We start from the raw sequence: 20936 nt of genomic DNA on the forward strand, positions 1-20936 counted from the left end.
CAACATCACCTGTGAAAAGTCTTGAGTAAAGTTTTTCTAGCTTAAAACTTGGGGAAAACTTGTTTCCATGAAGTTTTTCCAAATGGCAAAGGTGAAACTCTTATGACAACAGGTTATAGATAGGTTACCTTTGAAACTATCAACTGGAAATGTTATACAAGGATTAAAGATTAAGTTTTCAGCAAGCTAGAGGATATGGCGTAGGATTGTTGAATATAGCACCAGTTGCTGACATAGGTATCTGTTCACTATATGTTGCTGCTGGCTGATTTGGACCACCTCGTAAAGATGATTGAGGCGATGATGGTGGAAATTTCAGCAAAAAAGGCGAGCTGGCATCACAAAGCCTGAAATGAAATCAGAAATTAACTGCGGGAAAATGGTCCATTTGCATGCTCTTCTGTACTTTCAGTGTATCCAATGGTAACTGTATGTCCGGATTCTCCGTCTCCCACTTGGCTTTCTGTCGGACCGACTTACGCTCACAGAATCAAAACAGAAACATAAGCAACTTCTGTATCAGCATACACCTTTTATTTAGATCTTATGACCACTCATATGTGTCTTCCTTTCTGGTTATAAATAATTAGTTTCTCGTCGATCCACATCGATCGATGGATTCGATGGTCGTTGGCTATTTATGGACACATCTTTAGGTTTGGATTTTCAGGCTTATCTCACACTGTACGAGTAGACGCACGACTTTGAGTAGCGCGCAGTCGTCTGTAAAACCAAACCTATGGAAATGATAGAGACCTTCTATGCTTTATGTCTATGGACTTTCTCTCATTTTTATAAGTTTAATTTTGCAGCCGACTACACGCTACTAAAAGTCGCGTGTCTACGCTGCCAATGTAAGACATAGTCGCGTCAATCGAAGAGGAAAATCTATGTGGTCAAAGCTGCGTGGACGTGTCAGTCGACATCGATCGATGGCCGGTCGACTATATGTGGACACACCTTAATATTTAGAGAGGTTTGGATTTTCAGACACAGTTGCCGCTTCGTCGCGCTACTGTGCTTAGCCAGAAGTCGCAGGACCACGCTCCCAATATCCTAATACGCAATCTTTCTCTTTCAGTCCACCATCCCCCGTGGCTATCCTCTACACAACTCTGCCATGTTGTTTGACGATGACCCTGGCATCATGTCAGAGGTCGAAACCAGTTCGACCGGATTCCGAAGGGGAGGCAAACAGAGGAGTTCGTTACCAGTCGTTAGAACGCCATCGAAGACGTTAGAACGGCCGTTAGGTAGGTATCAAGGTATGCTAGGTACTTTGTATTATATTTCTTATAGTCCTTTACAATTTTATTTAGATAGATGTAGACCAGGGGTGCGCAAACTCAAGCGATCCGCACTGAACTTTATATTGTTGGCCGCAGGAGGCACCTATTTTTCAGCGGTCCACCGTTTGTGTATCCCTGATTTAGAACTTGTAGTCATTTTTAGATCAAAAGTTTAATATTGAAGCTTTGTGAAGATATTTAGATACCTATCTTATTTATACCTGTGCATTCCCTTGGTTTTCTTACGTGGATTTCATGAGATTTATTTAACTCTGAGATCGTTGGAGTATGTTTTTGGGTCAATGGGTCAAAGAATTTCTTCTCTCAGAGGGTAAAAGACGCTAGTTCAGTTTTTCTCGGCCGCCTGGTTGACTTGAAGACACACACAACTTGCGTAACCCGGCTACTTACCTACTAGTGTACCTATATCTATAATATTGAAAATAAAAGTGGAATAAAGTTAGAAACAAGTAGTGTGATGTCCGCAACATATGTCAGATATTTACGTTGGATGCATAATTGATACATTAAAACATTCAAATAACTCATACCTCGTACCTGTTCTAATTTATTTGTTTGTGCTCTTAATAATTCATAACTAGTTCTGTAAGTAGTTCAAGTCTTTAAATCACAATCATGCTGCCCATCAATGTGATTATTCTTACGTAATATGTAATACATATTTGTGCATTGCCCATTTTATTACCTATGGCAATTTATAACGAGGAGAACCTGTGAATCATGTTTTGTATTTGATTACCTATAGGTATCTATTAGACTAAACCTCAAACCTAGACAAGCACGAGCCGTGGTCGATTGATTGAGGTACAATCATCTAGAGGTCTCGTGCTCAAATCCTGGTCTAGTTGGGTTTTATTAATTTAGATTTATTATTCTTATTAGTGGTTGGTGTTCTAGTCGTATGAAGACCGTGAATCAAAAATGCATATTAATTACCTGCCCTGGTGGTGTGGTGGTCAAGATGCTCGCCTGGTAATCAGGAGGGCATGGGTTCAATCCCAACAGAGGTATGTAATTTTATCCTCAACATTGTTTGAGAATTTTACCATAATAATGGTAGTAGCCTACTGCTGGGTTAAAGGGACTTTTCAATCCTATGTGAGCAGTATAAATAAGCACTATCATTATTAATCTAACTGTGTACGAATAGGTACATGTTAATATTGTTAATTCAACTCCACTGTTAGTATCTATAGCTTAAAATACATGCTCATCAGCAGAATACTGTTTTACATCTCGAAAACAAAAGGTTAGTCGGTGTTGATAACTTTGTACAACAATGAAGGAATACTCGTAGAAGATCTAGTACCGTAAACAAAGTTAATCAAAGAAGAGCAACTTGTTATTTCCTCTACGTGTCTTGAATGAGAACCTCAGTACTTGAAGAATGTCATCTTGGTATACTTGATATAGTCTGTCTGTGTTAGCTTGAGAATTTTTGAGAACCATGACATCATAGCGCAACGGAATAACGTAACTTCTTTAACAGGACAACTGTAGATCAAGTTACATTTTCCAAAAGATGTGCGATAAGTCATTAAAGGGCAACGCAACGTTGTCAAACGTACTAAGTTACAGAAATAGCAGAAGTATCTCATTTACCCCAGCGCGCGGCGTGGCGTACGCCAGGTGGCTCGCTGCGATGGTCGATCGACATCGGTCAACTTTAGTGTAAGACAAATACGGGTTCCAGTCGATGTCAATCCACGTCGGTCGCCTATAGCTTAGGCCAGATACTTACACTCGACCGTCTCACAAACAAAGATCTCGAGCTTATTCTACCACACACGTTCAGACCGTCTGACAGACAGGAACGTGAGTAGCAATGGCGTAGCGTGGTCTAAAGTCAAGTGTAGGGCACTAATTTCCATCACCATGCACATTACTACATAAGTCATGTACATGCTTCTTCATAAATATTTAAAGTCAATATTTAAGGGTATTTGAGTAAATTTTGAGGGTATGGCCGCCATACACGCCCTACATGGACGCTACGCCACTGGTGAGTAGCCACCTAATACACCTACAGAAACGCTGTGAAACCCATAAAATACACGAGATGTTGTTCAGACTGCTGGGATAAAGGAACTTTTCAGTCTTATTCGAGCAGGATAAACAAAAGGTAGATATACCTATTCTTTCCTTTTCTCCTCTACTTTATTCAATACAGAGCCTTACCACAAACATTCTCAAGCTAAATCAGACAGATTATACGTACGACAGAGTAAGCAACTTGTTATTTCCTCTACGTGTCTTGAATGAGAACCTCAGTACTTGAAGAATGTCATCTTGGTATACTTGATATAGTCTGTCTGTATTAGCTTGAGAATTTTTGAGAACCATGACATCATAGCGCAACGGAATAACGTAACTTCTTTAACAGGACAGCTCTAGATCAAGTAAAGGAAAAAACCCAACCCCCCCCCCCCCCCCAACTCTACAATCTCATGTTGAAATTACCTTGTAATAAAATGTCTAAAAGCAGATGAAAAATGTTCACGTATTGATCAACATAAAGTCCACATGAGACTTTAGACTTGGTCCTTAAAAAATCATTGTGGTCCATAAAACACGAAACGCAAAGATCCCTAACAGCCTATCTAGTATCTAACCACTTCGAAACAGCACAAGCATCCGTTGTTTGTGCTTTACATTTCTGCATCTTAGGTTTTTCATATTTTACAAATTAGGAATTCCTTATCTTTAATTTTTCATAGACATTGGCATTCTCACCATTATAACCAGTTCTTTGAGTACCTATCTCAACATGAACTTCAGCTAATTACGTACTACTGCCGCATTGACAATAAAACTGATCAAGATAATTCTAAAGAGGGCAAATGGATCAAGGCCAATTAATAATTAAAATTTCCTAATTCGGATCCAATTCAATTAACGAGAAGAAATCGTTAAGGGCATAACTTTGAAACAAAGAGAAATAACAACACAGTACTCATACAGGTGATTCTTTTTAAAACGTAAGAATAAACGATTACAATTTCAACATTTTAATCACAGAATATTACAAATATTGGTAATTTTACAATTATTTTAGTTAAATGTAAATGATTCAAGCCTTTGTACAAGGTAGCAAAAAACGATGAGTTTACTGACAAATATGATTTAGAACTTCGATAGTGTTTAGAATAATAATCATTATACAGGATTAGACAGTCGCATCTAAAAATGTGTTCTTTTTAAAACGTAAGAATAAACGATTACAATTTCAACATTTTAATCACAGAATATTACAAATATTGGTAATTTTACAATTATTTTGGTTAAATGTAAATGATTCAAGCCTTTGTACAAGGTTGCAAAAAACGATGAGTTTACTGACAAATATGATTTAGAACTTCGATAGTGTTTGGAATAATAATCATTATACAGGATTAGACAGTCGCATCTAAAAATGTAGAGGAGGAGGAGGAGGAGGAGGAGGAGGAGGAGGAGGAGGAGGAGAAGGAAGAGGAGTAGGAGGAGGAAGAAGAAGAAAAGGAGAAGGATAACGAAGTTTCTATGGGACCGATTTGCAAGGAAACTTTAGCAAAAAGATCGACTGATCCCTCTACCATTGACATCTGAAGTTAATTCTTGCACGGGGAGTATAGAAATGCGAATTCCAAGTTTGAATAAAATTTATAATAAAAACCTGTAAACAACAAGTTGATAGGTACCTGGATGGTTAGGTACTACTTTTGGTTTCCTATTAGGTACTACTTATTATTAATGAAACTTGAAAAGCTAAGTTGACTTCAACCATAGGTCAATTCACTGAATGCGGGAAAAACAGGGAAAGTTTGGAGTACCTTTTGAAAACTGTGAGAACAAACTCTGCGGAAAACATGAAAGTTTTTTTTTACCCCTTCAACTTTAATTGTAGATGAAAAGCCCTTTACAAGACACCGAAATATAATTGGTGAAAACTCTTCAATAACGAGAAATAATATACCTACGTAGAAAAATAGAAATGAAATTCTGACTGTAATGGACTAAAAACTGTAAGAAGAAATTTTTAAACTACCTATATTGGCATACAGAGATTTTTTAGCTTTAACCGATAGAATAATGCAGGCGAGTCTACAAATTACAAGAATAAATTTATAAATACGTAATGTACCTAATTAAATACATAAATAGATTTAATTATTTTCGCTAATGTGTCTCATAGTTTGTTTATATTTATTTATGAGAAAATAGTATTCGAAGTTAAAGAATACCCTAGAGCAGCTATATTCGTAAGAAGTTGCTGTAATTATGAGAACTTGTATGTAACAAATGGAGAGAATGAAGAGGCTAGGTGTGAACTTCAGTGCGAACACTTTTCCAAACAGCGAAATAATCCTTTCGATTCTAGTGCATAGTTTTCCGATATTCAACAATGAAACGGGGGGAAAATGAAACGAAGTGGAAAATTAAGGAGAAACGGGTGGGGTAAAAAGTTCAATTTATTCAAAGTTTTATTTGATTATTTCAAACAGTCTGTTGGAAGAGTGAAATTAACAGGCGGAATGAAATTCATTAACAGGGAGAAAAAGTTGGGAATTCATTTCAAAGAAAACGGTTCAAGATAGGTAAAGAGGAAGAAAAATGTTGCGGGCTATATGTACTCGTATGTGAGGAGGATTATAGACGCGGCAGCGGCATTTGGTTTAATTTTAATTCATAGGTAAATGAGATACTCGCCCGTATGACAGGTTTCAAGTTTGTAGTGTGTAAGTAATACCTTTCTAAAAGGAGCGCTACGAAATACCCCTAGTATTACGCAGGTTAGACACAACAAAGGGAAGAGGGGGGTATGTTTTCTCAACAGATAATATGTACTCCCTTTTTCTCATATTGATTTTCACGGTTCGTACATTTTCGTGAGGGATTCTGGCCCAAAACTATGTTGTAGCTAACACGAAACACATTTACCCCTCAGTACGGCGAGATTATTTTCCAACCCTACGTTTCACAGGACTTCAATAATTTACGTGATATTTTTAAATAAGAATTTAGCTCAATTTTACTGTAGTTTTCTTTATAATTTCCAATAAAAAGATAATAATTATTCTGTTTCGTAGTTTTTAATTAAAAAAAGTGCCAAACAAGATTCAAAATTACCGTTTTAAATAATAAAGATTGTGAAACGCTTATAATTTCGAAAACTCCTTCGCTTCGAGCGTACCTCGATATAAAATGCAGTTTAAATTGAGAAAACCTTTATGAAATTCAACACTGGAAGTAGAATCGGTTCCGTTATCGAATGTGATGTTCAAATATCTTCGTTGGTTTATATAATTTCATTTCTTTGTTGATATTTTATAATAAGTTGTTATATAGCATCAGAATAGAAGAGACATTACCTATATGTCTTGGCATGTAATTACATTGTGCTATTAGAAGTTGGAAGACTCCATACCATGCTCACGTAAAATAATTAAGAAAAACAAGTCAATAGTAATAACTCTGCCCTGTGATATTTTACAATCAAAATTCAAATATGTTAATTCGATGGAAAAACAAAGATAAATCTAGTAGTAGTAGCAGTAGTAACACACAGACTCTTCCGGCGTCAAATAAAAGCTCCTCCAAGAAGAAAAGAAAATTCGGAAAAGGTAAGAAAAACAGACAAATATTTTCCAAACAAGCTAATTTATTGTCATCGAAAATTCCGTAATAAAAAGATCAAAAAGTTCGTGACATAAATGTGCGATAAAGTTTTTTTCTCCTGAAGGAAAACAAGAAAATAAGGCGTAGCCTTCGATCCCAATGTAAATAAGTGATTAGGTTGTTACCTACCCCACCCCATGCCTCAATCCTGCATCCTGTTCCTGCGTTTCTTGCAGCGAGGGAAAATCTCTTTAACTATTTATCTAGGTACAACTGTGGGATGTCATACGTACTTATTACGTCTGTTGCGACGTATATTTTTAACTAGGTACTTTTTACGTCCGTTCTGTAATGGTTGTTTTTCCAATTATCTCTGAACTGGACATTTATTTATTGACATCTGAGGACGTTCACTCTTCCCGTAGACATTTTCATTTTGTAGCTACGTACCCATTATGAAACACTTGAGGGCAATCTTCATTGTTAAGCCAGACAACATATTGTAGTCTATTATTTTCTTGTCATCTTTGTAAACATTGCATGTTTATTTTGTAAGCTTCTTTTTTGTCTTTTTTTTTTTCTCTCGGCCTTCATTATTTTCTTTGTCGTGTGATGCGAACGTAATTCAATACCTAGGTATCTTGAGCTGGGGACTTTGAAACACGTATCCTATTCGGTGCTAGACTTGTAATTTGTTTTCAATAAAGATCCGTGTAATTGGTGGAGCTTTGGGACTCATAAATATTTCACATAGTCAACAAAGAACTAGGTATTCGAGAATGGCCATAATCATTATTAGGTAAAACACAAATTTGATATCCCTTTTTTCACGATTCTTATATCACTCATAGAAATTCGAACACTGAAAGTTTTTTAGCTTCAGGGTTACCTATATCAGTAGACATTGCAGTCTTTTTTTTTCGGCCAAATAATTTTAAAAGAGGGACGTAGTAATGCTTTGATATTCACACAAATTGTGTAGGCTTTTGTCCCAATTTATGATTCAGGTACAGAATAGGTAACAATTTAGCATTAGTATTCAGTAACCAGGTAGTTATACTTACTACCTACCTATTATGTTGTATGTAGGTACTTAGATCTATCATGCCTAGCCGAGTTCATAACAGGTGTCATGTATTGCTCATTGCATAGCTCCGTAGAAATACCAGGGTTCAATATAATCACGGTACTCTCTGTACAAAACAAGTATAAGTACCTACGAACGAATCGTAAAATTTTGGTTAGTATAAAAAAAGGAAAATGAATGTTTGTGACAAAATGTCTGTCCCCAATTAATACACAATCATTGAATTTCATGACTTGGACTCGAACCACCAACCTTAGGATCCCTAGTTAGCATACAAATTTCCTTTACGAATCATTTTGTCATCACCGATCTCATTTTATCTGGCTGGACCAAGATGTTTTTGTTGTCTAACTTGGTGCTTCAACTGTATGGTTGGTCGTCTATAAATTAGGTAGGTATGGAAAGCTCTTAAAATGAGATACCAAGCTACTCATGTTAGAAAGATCCCACTTTCAGAACAATGAGGCCTCTACTTTTGTAGCCAGATGAATATTACACAGCGCAATAATCTGAACGGAACTTTTGTAGACAAGAAGCTCGCTCTACTGCCCTAGAATTGCAACTTAGTGCCCTAGAATTCGAATCTAAAATTTTCATTTAACTTCGAATAGGTACAATGAAAACGCAACCCAACCCCTGCTGTGATCATTGTGCAATATTTGTCCCACAGACATTGATTTGTCCCATAGACCCCATTACAATTGTAGATCCCTAGTACTATTCTAGAACATGACTCCAACTAATATAGCCATCTACCATATAGCTATTTATAAATTCATATTTGGTACCTATTCTTTTCAAACAGTTCATGAAAATTACTCCTCTCAGATCTTACCAATTTAAAACAAGATGATTGAATAATTTGAATGTTCAAAGTAACAATGAAGTCTCTACAATTAGATTGAATAGACGCCAATCGATCTGCATTTACCAGTAGCTCACCTATTATTATCATTCGACATATAGGACCAACTAGATAAAAATATAGAAGAATGATAACTAGTCGTTAGAATGGTTCAAAAGAAAGATACGATACGAGGCAATGAGACCTAGAATTTCATCCTTAAATTAGAGCATTTGAGATCTGACCAAATAGTAGAGAACCGAGAGATTTTTTCTGAGACAATAAATAAATCACTTTTTCGAATTTGGTTTCTTATGCAGAGTCCATTTTTTATTATTATTATTTCAAATAGGCATATTAAAATTTTTGACATGTTTCAACACATAGTTAAAGCGCCTAACAGCGCCTTTCGTCTCATCCTTTTTCCAGGGGACTAGTCAGTCTCATTCTTGCAGTATAAATGAAATGAGGTACCTACCCATTTTTGAACGTTGAAAAATTTCAATTTGCTTTATTTCCAGGAGAAGACTGGGAGAAAGGCCGGGATGACAAGGCCAGTTCCGAGAGCACCGGGAGTCGAGGCGATGAGGAAATTCGTCGTTCCAGGAACAGACGGGATGATCCGCGCCGACACACACTGTCTGGGGAACATACCCAGTTCGCATCGCAACAAATGCTCAGATCTGCCGAATTTGAGGTGAGTACAACAGCGAGGTACTTACCTAAACACACATAGTCGACACCGCGCCGTCGATCGATGTCGACTGAAACCGTACACCGCCTCGACAACATAGATTCACCTCGTCGGTCGACGGCGTCGTCTATGTTTGGACACGCCTTCAGAAAATGTTACAGATCTCTCAAACTGGAAATTGCCGCACTACTAAAAGTCTCGCAACCACCCTCTATAGTACTCTATATAAAATTTATTCTACAAACTCCTTTTGACTACAAGTACGCCTTTAGTTTCTTTGACGTTGGTAATTAGGTTACAGACTTACAAGCGTACTTCAGCTTCAGTAGAGTGGTTCTTAATTGTATGTCAGTATCTTTTCAAGAACGAGGGCTAATTACTGCACCTTTTATTTAGATCTTATGACCACTCATATGTGTCTTCCTTTCTGGTTATAAATAATTAGTTTCTCGTCGATCCACATCGATCGACGGTCGTTGGCTATTTGTGGACACACCTTTAGGTTTGGATTTTCAGGCTGGCCTCACACTGTACGAGTAGACGCGCGACTTTAAGTAGCGCGCAGTCGGCTGTAAAACCAAACCTATGAAAATGATAGAGACCTTCTATGCTTTATGTCTATGGACTTTCTATCATTTTCACAAGTTTAATTTTGCAGCCAACTATACGCTACTAAAAGTCGCGTGTCTACGCTGCCAATGTGTAAAAATGTGAATCACTGAAAGTTATTCCCAACCTATCAGTAATAGGCATTTTGGCATTTCTACCTCATTTACCCTGTTAAACTGGAACTAAAAAGGAATTCATCGTATAATTATGTAGTCTAAGAAAGTCCAAAGTTTTATGTTTAGACATTTTACGTGTTTATTCTTCTAGGATTTGACTGAAAAGTCCATTTACTCCCGTAGAAATCCCTTTCACTACGCAGTCCAGTAAAAATCCCTTTTTCCATTCTTTCCAGGTCTCATTTACGTGATATAAGGGATAGATCTGTGTTGCGCTTATTCGAAGCAACGGATGTCACAGGTGGAACGCTGTCAGCAACTTTGTCTATAAATCAACCCACGTGGGACCAAGATCAGAGCTACTTCAGTGAACCCGAGTTTGATTCAGAGTTCCAACATCAGCATATTCACAAAACAAAGGTAAGTGGAACAATGATTGGCTTGTACGTAAGTTTAGATGTATTTTTCGAGAACTGAATTGGGATATTAGACTATTAATCAATGCCCGTTCCCAATTGTCGTTCGGGAAAAAGTCGTGTCGTGCGTAAGTGGGAACACTTTTATTTAAATCACATTGCCTACAATTACATTCGGAAAAAAAATCGGATGAAACTCACGACAAGGGAACGGGTCTTTATTCGATTGATCATCCGATTGATCCCATGAGCAGCGTCATACGCGTAACATTGGCAAGGCTTACACTATGATTTTTCTCTCTTGGCGTTCGGACACCGATCGTTGCCTTGTTGTACTTCATATCCAGCCTGTACATATTTTACAAAAACAACCGTTTTGCACTACATCTTTGGTGTTTTTAGTACGCCTCCACAGCCACAATATTTTCAGAAATTATAACACGAACCTGCAACTTTCTGATATACCGCCCCAGCGAAGAGTTTCTTCGGCGTTTCTTGCCAGGACATGACGTTGGCTTTTCTGAACGCATCCTCCAAACACTCCGAGGAGCATGCTTGGAGTATCTTGCTAACTTCCCACTCTGCCGGTTCAGTCTGAGTGCTGGCAGGGGCTGGAGTGCCCTGGGGCTTCGCCCGAGGGGTTACACCCAACTGGGGGGCTCCACCTAGCTGATGATTCACTCCTAGCTGGTGATTCACTCCTAGCTGGTGATTTCCACCTAACTGGTGATTCCCTCCGAGCTGGAATTGTTGCTGATCCTCGAAAGTTGGAACGAGACGAATAAAGTCTTGTTTCATGAACGTGGAGAGATGATTCTCGTTAGTGTGGTCATTGGGATGTCCAAAAGGAAGCACGAATGAGTTCTGTATACTGAACGAGTCACTAGATTGCTGATCAACATGCTGAGTTGGTTCCTTCTTGAGAATCCTCTGGTTCACATGGTTCACAGTGGCTCGTTTCCTTCTGGTTTGCTCTGCGTTGGGGTCATCATCATGAGTGTAATCATTCACATGGTGATGTTTGTGGTTGATATAGGCTTTGCCTGCGGTAAGGGCAGCTTTGTAGAGTTGCAGTAGTGTTACTTCTCCTTGTAGTCCGCTCTTACCGAGGATGTCAAAGCCTCCACCATGGACATGTTGCTCTTGACCGGTGATTGCTATGCCTCCTCCCTTGATGACTTGTCCTACCAGCTGAAATTATAACCAAACAATAGATTCTTGAATGACATAACCAAAGGATATTGTTGATACAAATGTATTATCTAAAGATTCTAAAGGTCCATTCATAGTCCTGAATCAAAATGATACAGTTCACACCTTCGTATTCGTACTCGTGTGTACTAACCTGAAATAATTTCTATGGAGACCCTAACTACTCGTATGCGTACCTATCTAATGCAAGTGAAATGCACTTTTTGCAAATAAAATTGGAAACGAACTTGTATTTCAATTTGAAGGTTGCGTGTTGCGTGTTTTAGAAGTAAGCTTAAGAGAGAAAATTATGGCTAGGCACATCCTTGGAATTTTTAAAAAGAGATCTCTACACCGTTCTATAGCTACTTACCACATCATCGCAAAATAGAGGAAGCTACTCGAAATAAGTCAATAGCGTGGATAACACCTTGTAACCTGCAGTGGTCATCATAGTAAACACCAAGACCTAATAGTAAATTTACCTTTCACTTATAATTAACCAAGATAAGATGATAGGGATACGAATAGCTAATCTTCATATCTAGGAACCAAGACGCATCATAGAGTTACGTTTAACAAAGATATTTATCTTATAGACTTTGGCCAATTTCACCAAATTGTCTTAGGAAACAAAAATCCATATTAGGTATTTATTTAAGTACGGTACGTAGCTTTAGGCCTAGGTACCTATAACTACCTAGTTTTTGTGGTGTTCATATCTAGGAACCAAGACGCATCATAGAGTTACGTTTAACAAAGATATTTATCTTATAGACTTTGGCCAATTTCACCAAATTGTCTTAAGAAACAAAAATCCATATTAGGTATTTATTTAAGTACGGTACGTAGCTTTAGGCCTAGGTACCTATAACTACCTGGTTTTTGTGGTGTTTAATTAATTCATTAAAAGGCCCGGGTCTACAGATTCATGTTGAAACGTTTGTTGAACGTTCAGATAATGCTAGGAGACTATACCCGAACAGTCTTTGAGCATTCTCAGAGGGTTTAACATGAGATTGTAGATCCACTTGTTGGTAAACAAAAGTCCTTATCGTATGTACCTTCCTTAAAACCTAGGTTCCAGCTAACAGCCTTTTTGTAAATTCATAACAGCGATTTACCTGCTCATTGTTATCTCAGATTCTAATACGAGTTTTATTTCCTCTAGTTTACCTGTTTGGTAAACAAAAGTCCTTATCGTATGAACCTACCTTCCTTAAGACCTAGGTTCCTGCTAACAGCCTTTTTGTAAATTCATAACAGCGATTTACCTGCTCATTGTTATCTCAGATTCTACGAGTTTCATTTCCTCTAAGTTTACCTGTGTTAATTGCCTAATTACAATGTGGATACATATTAATGATAATTATGCAACTATGAGTAGGAGTAATAATTCATCTACTTAATAAAACATTTGGCTCATTATGCATTGTCCAAATTTAGCTACATCATGATTTTATTAGAAGGTATCTGGTCTAATATTTCAACATAAACATGATTATAATTATCATTACGTTATGTTGGAGTTGGATCATACATTTTATATCCTGAAAATTAATGGTGTATTTACGGTTTTATCTCAAGCCGATTGGTGTTGGCAAAATAAGGAAAAAATGCCATTTTCATCAGCCATACACCAAAGTGATGGTTTCTAGCCATGTTGGTTGGCTCATCACAAAGTCAATCATCGTGAGGACCTGTGCCCGTTTCAAAGTGGATTGAGCCATTTGAAAAACTGCCAGTTAGGTAGACGGGTTATCTATGTATGTGAACGTACTTGCCGTTTGCAAATCATGCAATTGCACTTGCACCTCGTTTGCAAATTATAGAAATTCCACTTGCATCTCATGAACTTTGAGCTGAAGATGTTCACTGCAAGTTCCGAACAAAGTTGTTCTCACATAACCTGACATAATAATTATGTTTGTGTGTAGTACCCAGGTAACCCAGGGCTCCTAACAACTTTTGTAGGGTATCACATTACAAGTACGTTCTGATGTACTATTTATTTTTTACCTGAATTCTTTTTACTGTATCTATAAATATTCCTGTACTTATACTCGTACTCAATTATTGTATCGATAATTACTTTAACTATCTGTACAACACGTCTTTTGTATCTATAAAGTCATAACTCATAGTTATTCACTTAGAAACAGCCACTCAATTATTCTTACGAGGTTGAGTGCACGTTGATATCTAGGTAGTGAAATAAAATGTAAACGCCGCTGGGAATCGAACAAGGACTCCTGTGTGGGAGAGCGGGGTGATGAGGATCATGTCTACGGAGGCTATACTGTCGATTTTTGTTCTGGCCTGCCCCAAACTTTGTTTCTGTTGAACCTAAGTCCACTTTGGTTAAAGCTGGTCCAATTTTAAACAAAACATTGAAAATACAAAATAGTCGAACCTACTGGAGCCGAAAAAAGCTCGGTCTTTGACTAACATAAACTAGATGGTCGGTCAGCTGAAAAATTTAAATTTTTAGCTTTGGTCACGCTTGTTCAGGTCTGGTCCACTTAGGTAAACGCAACGCAACCAATTTTAACTTCATGTCTTAGCTATTCCAAGTACCAAATAATTTGGTACTTGGAATTTATTTGGTTCAGGTTACATGCAAGGGACACTCTTCCATTGGTCACTGTCATATTTTAATATCCTGTTTTCTGTTATAAAATGAGATAGACATTATTGTAAATTGCCAGGTATTGCAAATAAATTTACAATCTAAGTACTACTGTTGGTACTTCCTAATGTTACGTAAGTCTCCTCTTCACTTATGAAAGGTTAGGTGCTGGAAATGTCTATGGCATTAACCTCATCTGTAGGTGGAGATATAATTTATTTATTCAATATACCTATCTTATTTGTACTGTCGGCTAAGACTAAAAAGTCCCATAAAATAGATACAGTATATATAGTAAATGATAATTGAAATAGAAGATTTCGTAATCGATTGATTGAGTGCTTGATCAGTTAGTTACGAGATCTTTCACATTAAAGGAAAGCCAACATCACTCAGAAAAATTGCGAAATACGAGCTACCAAAGTTGTCAGGTGTATTATCCATTTGTCCACCTGACAACCTAATAGAGTTTCCCAATTTTCCATTAGCAATTTCCGCTTCCCATTGTAACTTTGTTTGTAAAATAAGGATTTTTTTCCATTGGCATTATTTGTACATGTACAGCACCTGAGTCACTCATTCATTCAAATCCTTTGATCTTTCTGACTTTATATGAGTATCTACACTATCAGTTGAACGTTCAGATAATGCTAGGAGACTATACCCGAACAGTCTTTGAGCATTCTCAGAGGGTTTAACATGAGATTGTAGATCCACTTTTTGGTAAACAAAAGTCCTTATCGTATGAACCTACCTTCCTTAAGACCTAGGTTCCTGCTAACAGCCTTTTTGTAAATTCATAACAGCGATTTACCTGCTCATTGTTATCTCAGATTCTACGAGTTTCATTTCCTCTAAGTTTACCTGTGTTAATTGCCTAATTACAATGTGGATACATATTAATGATAATTATGCAACTATGAGTAGGAGTAATAATTCATCTACTTAATAAAACATTTGGCTCATTATGCATTGTCCAAATTTAGCTACATCATGATTTTATTAGAAGGTATCTGGTCTAATATTTCAACATAAACATGATTATAATTATCATTACGTTATGTTGGAGTTGGATCATACATTTTATATCCTGAAAATTAATGGTGTATTTACGGTTTTATCTCAAGCCGATTGGTGTTGGCAAAATAAGGAAAAAATGCCATTTTCATCAGCCATACACCAAAGTGATGGTTTCTAGCCATGTTGGTTGGCTCATCACAAAGTCAATCATCGTGAGGACCTGTGCCCGTTTCAAAGTGGATTGAGCCATTTGAAAAACTGCCAGTTAGGTAGACGGGTTATCTATGTATGTGAACGTACTTGCCGTTTGCAAATCATGCAATTGCACTTGCACCTCGTTTGCAAATTATAGAAATTCCACTTGCATCTCATGAACTTTGAGCTGAAGATGTTCACTGCAAGTTCCGAACAAAGTTGTTCTCACATAACCTGACATAATAATTATGTTTGTGTGTAGTACCCAGGTAACCCAGGGCTCCTAACAACTTTTGTAGGGTATCACATTACAAGTACGTTCTGATGTACTATTTATTTTTTACCTGAATTCTTTTTACTGTATCTATAAATATTCCTGTACTTATACTCGTACTCAATTATTGTATCGATAATTACTTTAACTATCTGTACAACACGTCTTTTGTATCTATAAAGTCATAACTCATAGTTATTCACTTAGAAACAGCCACTCAATTATTCTTACGAGGTTGAGTGCACGTTGATATCTAGGTAGTGAAATAAAATGTAAACGCCGCTGGGAATCGAACAAGGACTCCTGTGTGGGAGAGCGGGGTGATGAGGATCATGTCTACGGAGGCTATACTGTCGATTTTTGTTCTGGCCTGCCCCAAACTTTGTTTCTGTTGAACCTAAGTCCACTTTGGTTAAAGCTGGTCCAATTTTAAACAAAACATTGAAAATACAAGGTATGCTAGGTACTTTGTATTATATTTCTTATAGTCCTTTACAATTTTATTTAGATAGATGTAGACCAGGGGTGCGCAAACTCAAAGCGATCCGCACTGAACTTCATATCGTTGGCCGCAGGAGGCACTTATTTTTCAGCGGTCCACGGTTTGTGTATCCCTGATTTAGAACTTGTAGTCATTTTTAGATCAAAAGTTTAATATTGAAGCTTTATGAAGATATTTACCTATCTTATTTATACCTATGCATTCCCTTGGTTTTCTTACGTGGATTTCTTGAGATTTATTTAACTCTGGGATCGTTGGAGTATGTTTTTGGGTCAATGGGTCAAAGAATTTCTTCTCTCAGAGGGTAAAAGACTAGCTCAGTTTTTCTCGGCCGCCTGGTTGACTTGAAGACACACAACTAGCGTAACCCAGTCTCACAAACCAAGATCTTGAGCTTTTTCCACCACACACGTTTAGGCCGTCTGACAGGAACGTGAGTAGCCACCTAATACACCTACACAAACGCTGTTAAACCCATAAAATACGCGAGATCTTGTTCAGACTGCTGGGATAAAGGAACTTTTCAGTCTCATTCGAGCAGGATAAACAAAAGGTATTCTATTCTATTCTACTCTACTTTATTCAATACAGAGCCTTGCCACAAACATTCTCAAGCTAAATCAGACAGATTATACGTACGATAGAGTAGTTGAGTGCTTTTAAGTGGCGTCATTAGACCACATGTCGAACATACCAGATTGTAATAGCCTCTTCCGATTCTCTCATTGTTCACCCAGACTTGCCACTCGCCCGTCTTTCCGTTCCATGATTGACACATGTGATACCAATGGAAGAGTTTAATTGGATAATTGAGTCGATGTATTGTATGTCCGTTTACGACCAGCATGTAATAGCTTCGCTTATCTTGGTTGGAAATCCAGGAGAGGATTGATTTTGGTTGATGGGGCACTGCGAAAAGACGAATTGAGATTTTAGAGAGGAAAATGAAAGACCATGCAAAGTGTGATTTTAGAGGAAAATTGAATACGCTACTTGCACACCTTGTTTGAAGTAAATTTTAAAGGATTTTTAATTGTGTCATTTATGCTTGTACTTTGTACATCGATGGAATATTGTGTACAAGTAGATGCACCATATAAGACAAATAGTATTTGCTCTATTGCTACGAAAAATCTCAGTGTAGCCGAAGGCAGTCAATCTGCCGTCCTTCAATACCAGAAACACTTCACAGCAGGGCCGTATTTTAGAGGGAGGCTTCAGGGCCTTGTTTAGACTGGGGGAGTAAAGGGACGTTTTAGTCTCATTCTGATGGCAATATAAACAGAGTATTCTATTCTATCCTATTCTAATATCACAAGCATGCAATATAAACAGAGTATTCTATTCTATGCCATCGTATTCATCTTACCTGCGGATACGTAAATTGGTCCATGGCAACTTTATGCAGCGTGCATTGATCGTGATGTTGCGGCCTATAAATCGACAGAAATGACGGCTTAGCTGTCGGTCCTATCGTGAAATCTGGTTTACTTTTGAGAGGCCGCCATCCGGACTGGGCTAGATGATTGGCTTCAACTATGAACGGCAGGAGAGACAGCAGGAGATGGCTCTTTGGGGAGACCATTGTGGAAAATCTGGAAAAGGAAGTCGCGATGGCGCGGCGTGATTGTTAACTGAATTTATGTTTTTTATTGGTTACATTTACATTACATTGAAATGGGGGGGTCTTTTCTGACGAAATTCCTATGTGTGGAGTCCAGTATGTAGGACTATTTTTTATTGGTTTGTTTCTGGTTTACAGTTTCATTAACGACCTAATTTAAAAGATTCCAATGTTTCGAAAAAGTTCGAACAAACCAAATCTAGATATCTATCGCTATCAGCTGATTTCAATCGATCTAGTTGATAAATTGTAAATTTTGACTAATACCTACTGACTGAGAAAGAAATGACGGTTATTTCAAATATTTTTTGAACACTTACTCGTACAGACAAATCACACACAAAATGATCAACTTCATTTGTTTAAGACAGTTTGGATCCTACAAATTTGTTGTTCGTCAGTTTAGTTTAAAATAATATAATTCAAACAATGTTTTAGAAAAATAACAACCTGTCGACCAAAATAATTAAAAAGAAAGATAAAAATAATAAACACACGAACTTGAAGCACTCACAGTCAAAACAGAAAAATAATTAAAAAATGTGCATACCCCTCCTCTTTTTAAGAAAAAGAGAATGCTGAATCTAGATGAAATTTTCCTACAAAAATGCTTACCTGTAATTTAGTAAAATTATTTATTAAATTTCAACTTTACACTCGTCTAACGTTTTGTAAATAGAACTCCGATTCGCTGAAAACCAATATTGTGTCTATCACGAATTTACATTTTTTTTTCTTTTTTATTAAAATTAATGAAAAAAATCCGATCTAAAACATCGAGAAAAAATAATATTTTATTGGCTTAAAATTATATTTTTTCTAAGTTTACGTATACGGATAAGATCGAAACCACTTTAGCACTAAACTATCATACTCATAAGTACATAAAGGAAGATGTATTGGAAGAGACTTTCACTCAAACATTCATTAAAATGAGTTCCCACTAAGAGATATATGAATAAATGTAATTAAATTGATATTCTTATTAAAATTACATCTTCTGGCTATAGTGCATGATCATATAACATACATATGAGGAAGCCGTAGTACCTATTGGGTGACAGATTGGGATGAAGGATCACACATGCGTTGACAGAAGTAGGTGTCGCGAAGAAATTGGTTTGTCGCGCAAAGTGATCTAGTTTGTCGCGACCTCTTAAATGGTTTAAATCAATCAATAGAATCTTTTGATTGTGTCTCTTCAGAATCTTGTGATTGTAGAGTTTGGTTGATTAACAAATTGATTGATTAATAGAGACAGGCATAAAGAGGGACTGAGAGGGAGGGAGAAAAAGAAATGAAGGTAAAAGAGCAGTGACTTCTTTTGGTGGATGCGCCAAGACTACAAATTTAATCTTTTTTAGTGGATGTGCCAATTTTTCTAGAGGGAGGTAAGAAGTAGAAAAAAGGGCTTCCTGATACTTCAATGGCCATACCAATCCCTGAGAGGAATGGGCGTTGAAATATCAGGAACGTTTTGAATCAGGAATTGGAGTTTTCGATGCTTGCACTTTTTTGGAGTTTTCGATGCTTGCACTTTAAACTCACTTAGGTATGGTTTGTAAGTTGTTATTGTGTCATTTATGCTTGTAAGCTCGTCACGAATGTCGTTCTCTCACTGTAATACACCTCGATAAATTTTCTGAACAGTAAATTTTATGAACCACCAGTCTCCAGACCCGAAAAACTTTCTTCGTTATTAACCGGATAGCACGGGAAAGTCCTTCAGGAGATGACCTATAGAGGCTTCATTTTACCCCAATTTTAAGAAAAAAGGTACTCACGAGAATACGAGAAAAACGTTTGTTCTCTGGAGTGGTTGTAGAATTTGTGCCAGTGACATAGAGTGAACTGCTTCAAATCCGGGATCTGATGTTTGTACTGAACGTACTGAAAACAAGAAAAAAGTACTGAAAGTCAAAACTCCCATCGAAGAATATCATCAGATTTATCATAAATGTATAGAGTTCTAGAGGGACCATAAAATAGAAGAGAAAAAAATCAACACTTTCTAATTAAAAAAATAAATAATAATAATAAAATAAAAAAAAATCTGACGTATTAATAATTATTGATTAAATTTGACAAAATCATGCTGCTGTGAGATTCAACTAATGGGAAGAGGCTCTTAGCTTTATCATACCAAATACAGTAGGTACAGGTTTTTTATGGTTTAAAATACCTACATCTCTTTTACATGGTTTTACTAGGCTGGACATCATATCAGTTATATGTTACTTATGTTTCTATGGGTCAAACCTTGCTATGCTACGAAGATGACGTCCAAGAACTGGTCTTCCTAGAGTTTAAGGTCCTAATATCCTACTTACATCATCGCTTGGATGGGCAGGAGAACAAGTGCCAAACATCGTGGTTGAGACTCTGGCAGAGAGGACAGGTGTCTGCTACTGAGGGGTCGAGTCTGGTCTTGTAGTTATTTAGGAGTTTGCACCATCCGGACCGAAGCTGAGCCAAGGTGCATCGTGTACAGCCCTAATAAAGTCCTTGGAACCAACGCACTGCCAGAAGTAGATGAGTCAGAAAAGAGCCTTCCAAGATCCACACGATGATTAATAATAGACTTGAACAGTTTTCCATGGAATGGATGGGCTTGCATTTCTTTCACAATTTTTACAATGCGAGGTTTGATGCTCTTCGAAAAGCAAACCCGCATGTCAATGCTTGGGACTTGGGACCAGCTTGTTCCTTTCTTCAGTCATAGTCTCTCTTCTCTCATTAGTCTCATTTCTATGAGAACCAATCAATTATTATTTAATTGATATTAATAGTAAATAATAAAATTGAATTATTTTATCAATTTATTTTATCT

The 20936-nt window shown here is 37.1% G+C and overlaps 2 protein-coding genes across 2 annotated transcripts; one reads left to right on the forward strand and one right to left on the reverse strand.

Annotated features, from left to right (window-relative positions):
- Positions 1–6215: 6215 nt before the first annotated feature.
- Positions 6216–10732, forward strand: LOC103515414 (coiled-coil domain-containing protein CG32809-like). The gene is made up of 3 exons (XM_008480355.3): positions 6216–6910; positions 9358–9550; positions 10492–10732. The coding sequence occupies exons 1-3, from the start codon at positions 6796–6798 to the stop codon at positions 10730–10732; spliced, it is 549 nt and encodes a 182-aa protein (XP_008478577.1). The 5' UTR covers positions 6216–6795.
- On the reverse strand, positions 10244–20475 carry LOC103515415. The gene is made up of 4 exons (XM_008480356.2): positions 20437–20475; positions 19891–19996; positions 17177–17391; positions 10244–11862 (listed from the first exon to the last, which is right to left on the reverse strand). Exons 1-4 carry the CDS (start codon positions 20473–20475, stop codon positions 11098–11100), a joined length of 1125 nt encoding a protein of 374 aa, XP_008478578.1. The 3' UTR covers positions 10244–11097.
- Positions 20476–20936: the final 461 nt, after the last annotated feature.

Source organism: Diaphorina citri, unplaced genomic scaffold, assembly GCF_000475195.1.
Source record: "Diaphorina citri unplaced genomic scaffold, Diaci psyllid genome assembly version 1.1 scaffold1335, whole genome shotgun sequence".
NCBI lineage: Eukaryota > Metazoa > Arthropoda > Insecta > Hemiptera > Psyllidae > Diaphorina > Diaphorina citri.

What these genes read in the sequence shown, in the direction of transcription:
- LOC103515414 (XM_008480355.3), top strand. Translation starts at nt 6,796, where the DNA reads ATGTTAATTCGATGGAAAAACAAAGATAAATCTAGTAGTAGTAGCAGT. An exon ending in GAAAAGAAAATTCGGAAAAG is followed by an intron (nt 6,911 to 9,357) that starts GTAAGAAAAACA and finishes CTTTATTTCCAG; the next exon opens with GAGAAGACTGGGAGAAAGGC. An exon ending in GAGGTGAGTACAACAGCGAG is followed by an intron (nt 9,551 to 10,491) that starts GTACTTACCTAA and finishes CATTCTTTCCAG; the next exon opens with GTCTCATTTACGTGATATAA.
- LOC103515415 (XM_008480356.2), bottom strand. Translation starts at nt 20,475, where the DNA reads ATGTTTGGCACTTGTTCTCCTGCCCATCCAAGCGATGAT. An exon ending in CTGCCCATCCAAGCGATGAT is followed by an intron (nt 19,997 to 20,436) that starts GTAAGTAGGATA and finishes TCTTGTTTTCAG; the next exon opens with TACGTTCAGTACAAACATCA. An exon ending in AACGTTTTTCTCGTATTCTC is followed by an intron (nt 17,392 to 19,890) that starts GTGAGTACCTTT and finishes GTCTTTTCGCAG; the next exon opens with TGCCCCATCAACCAAAATCA.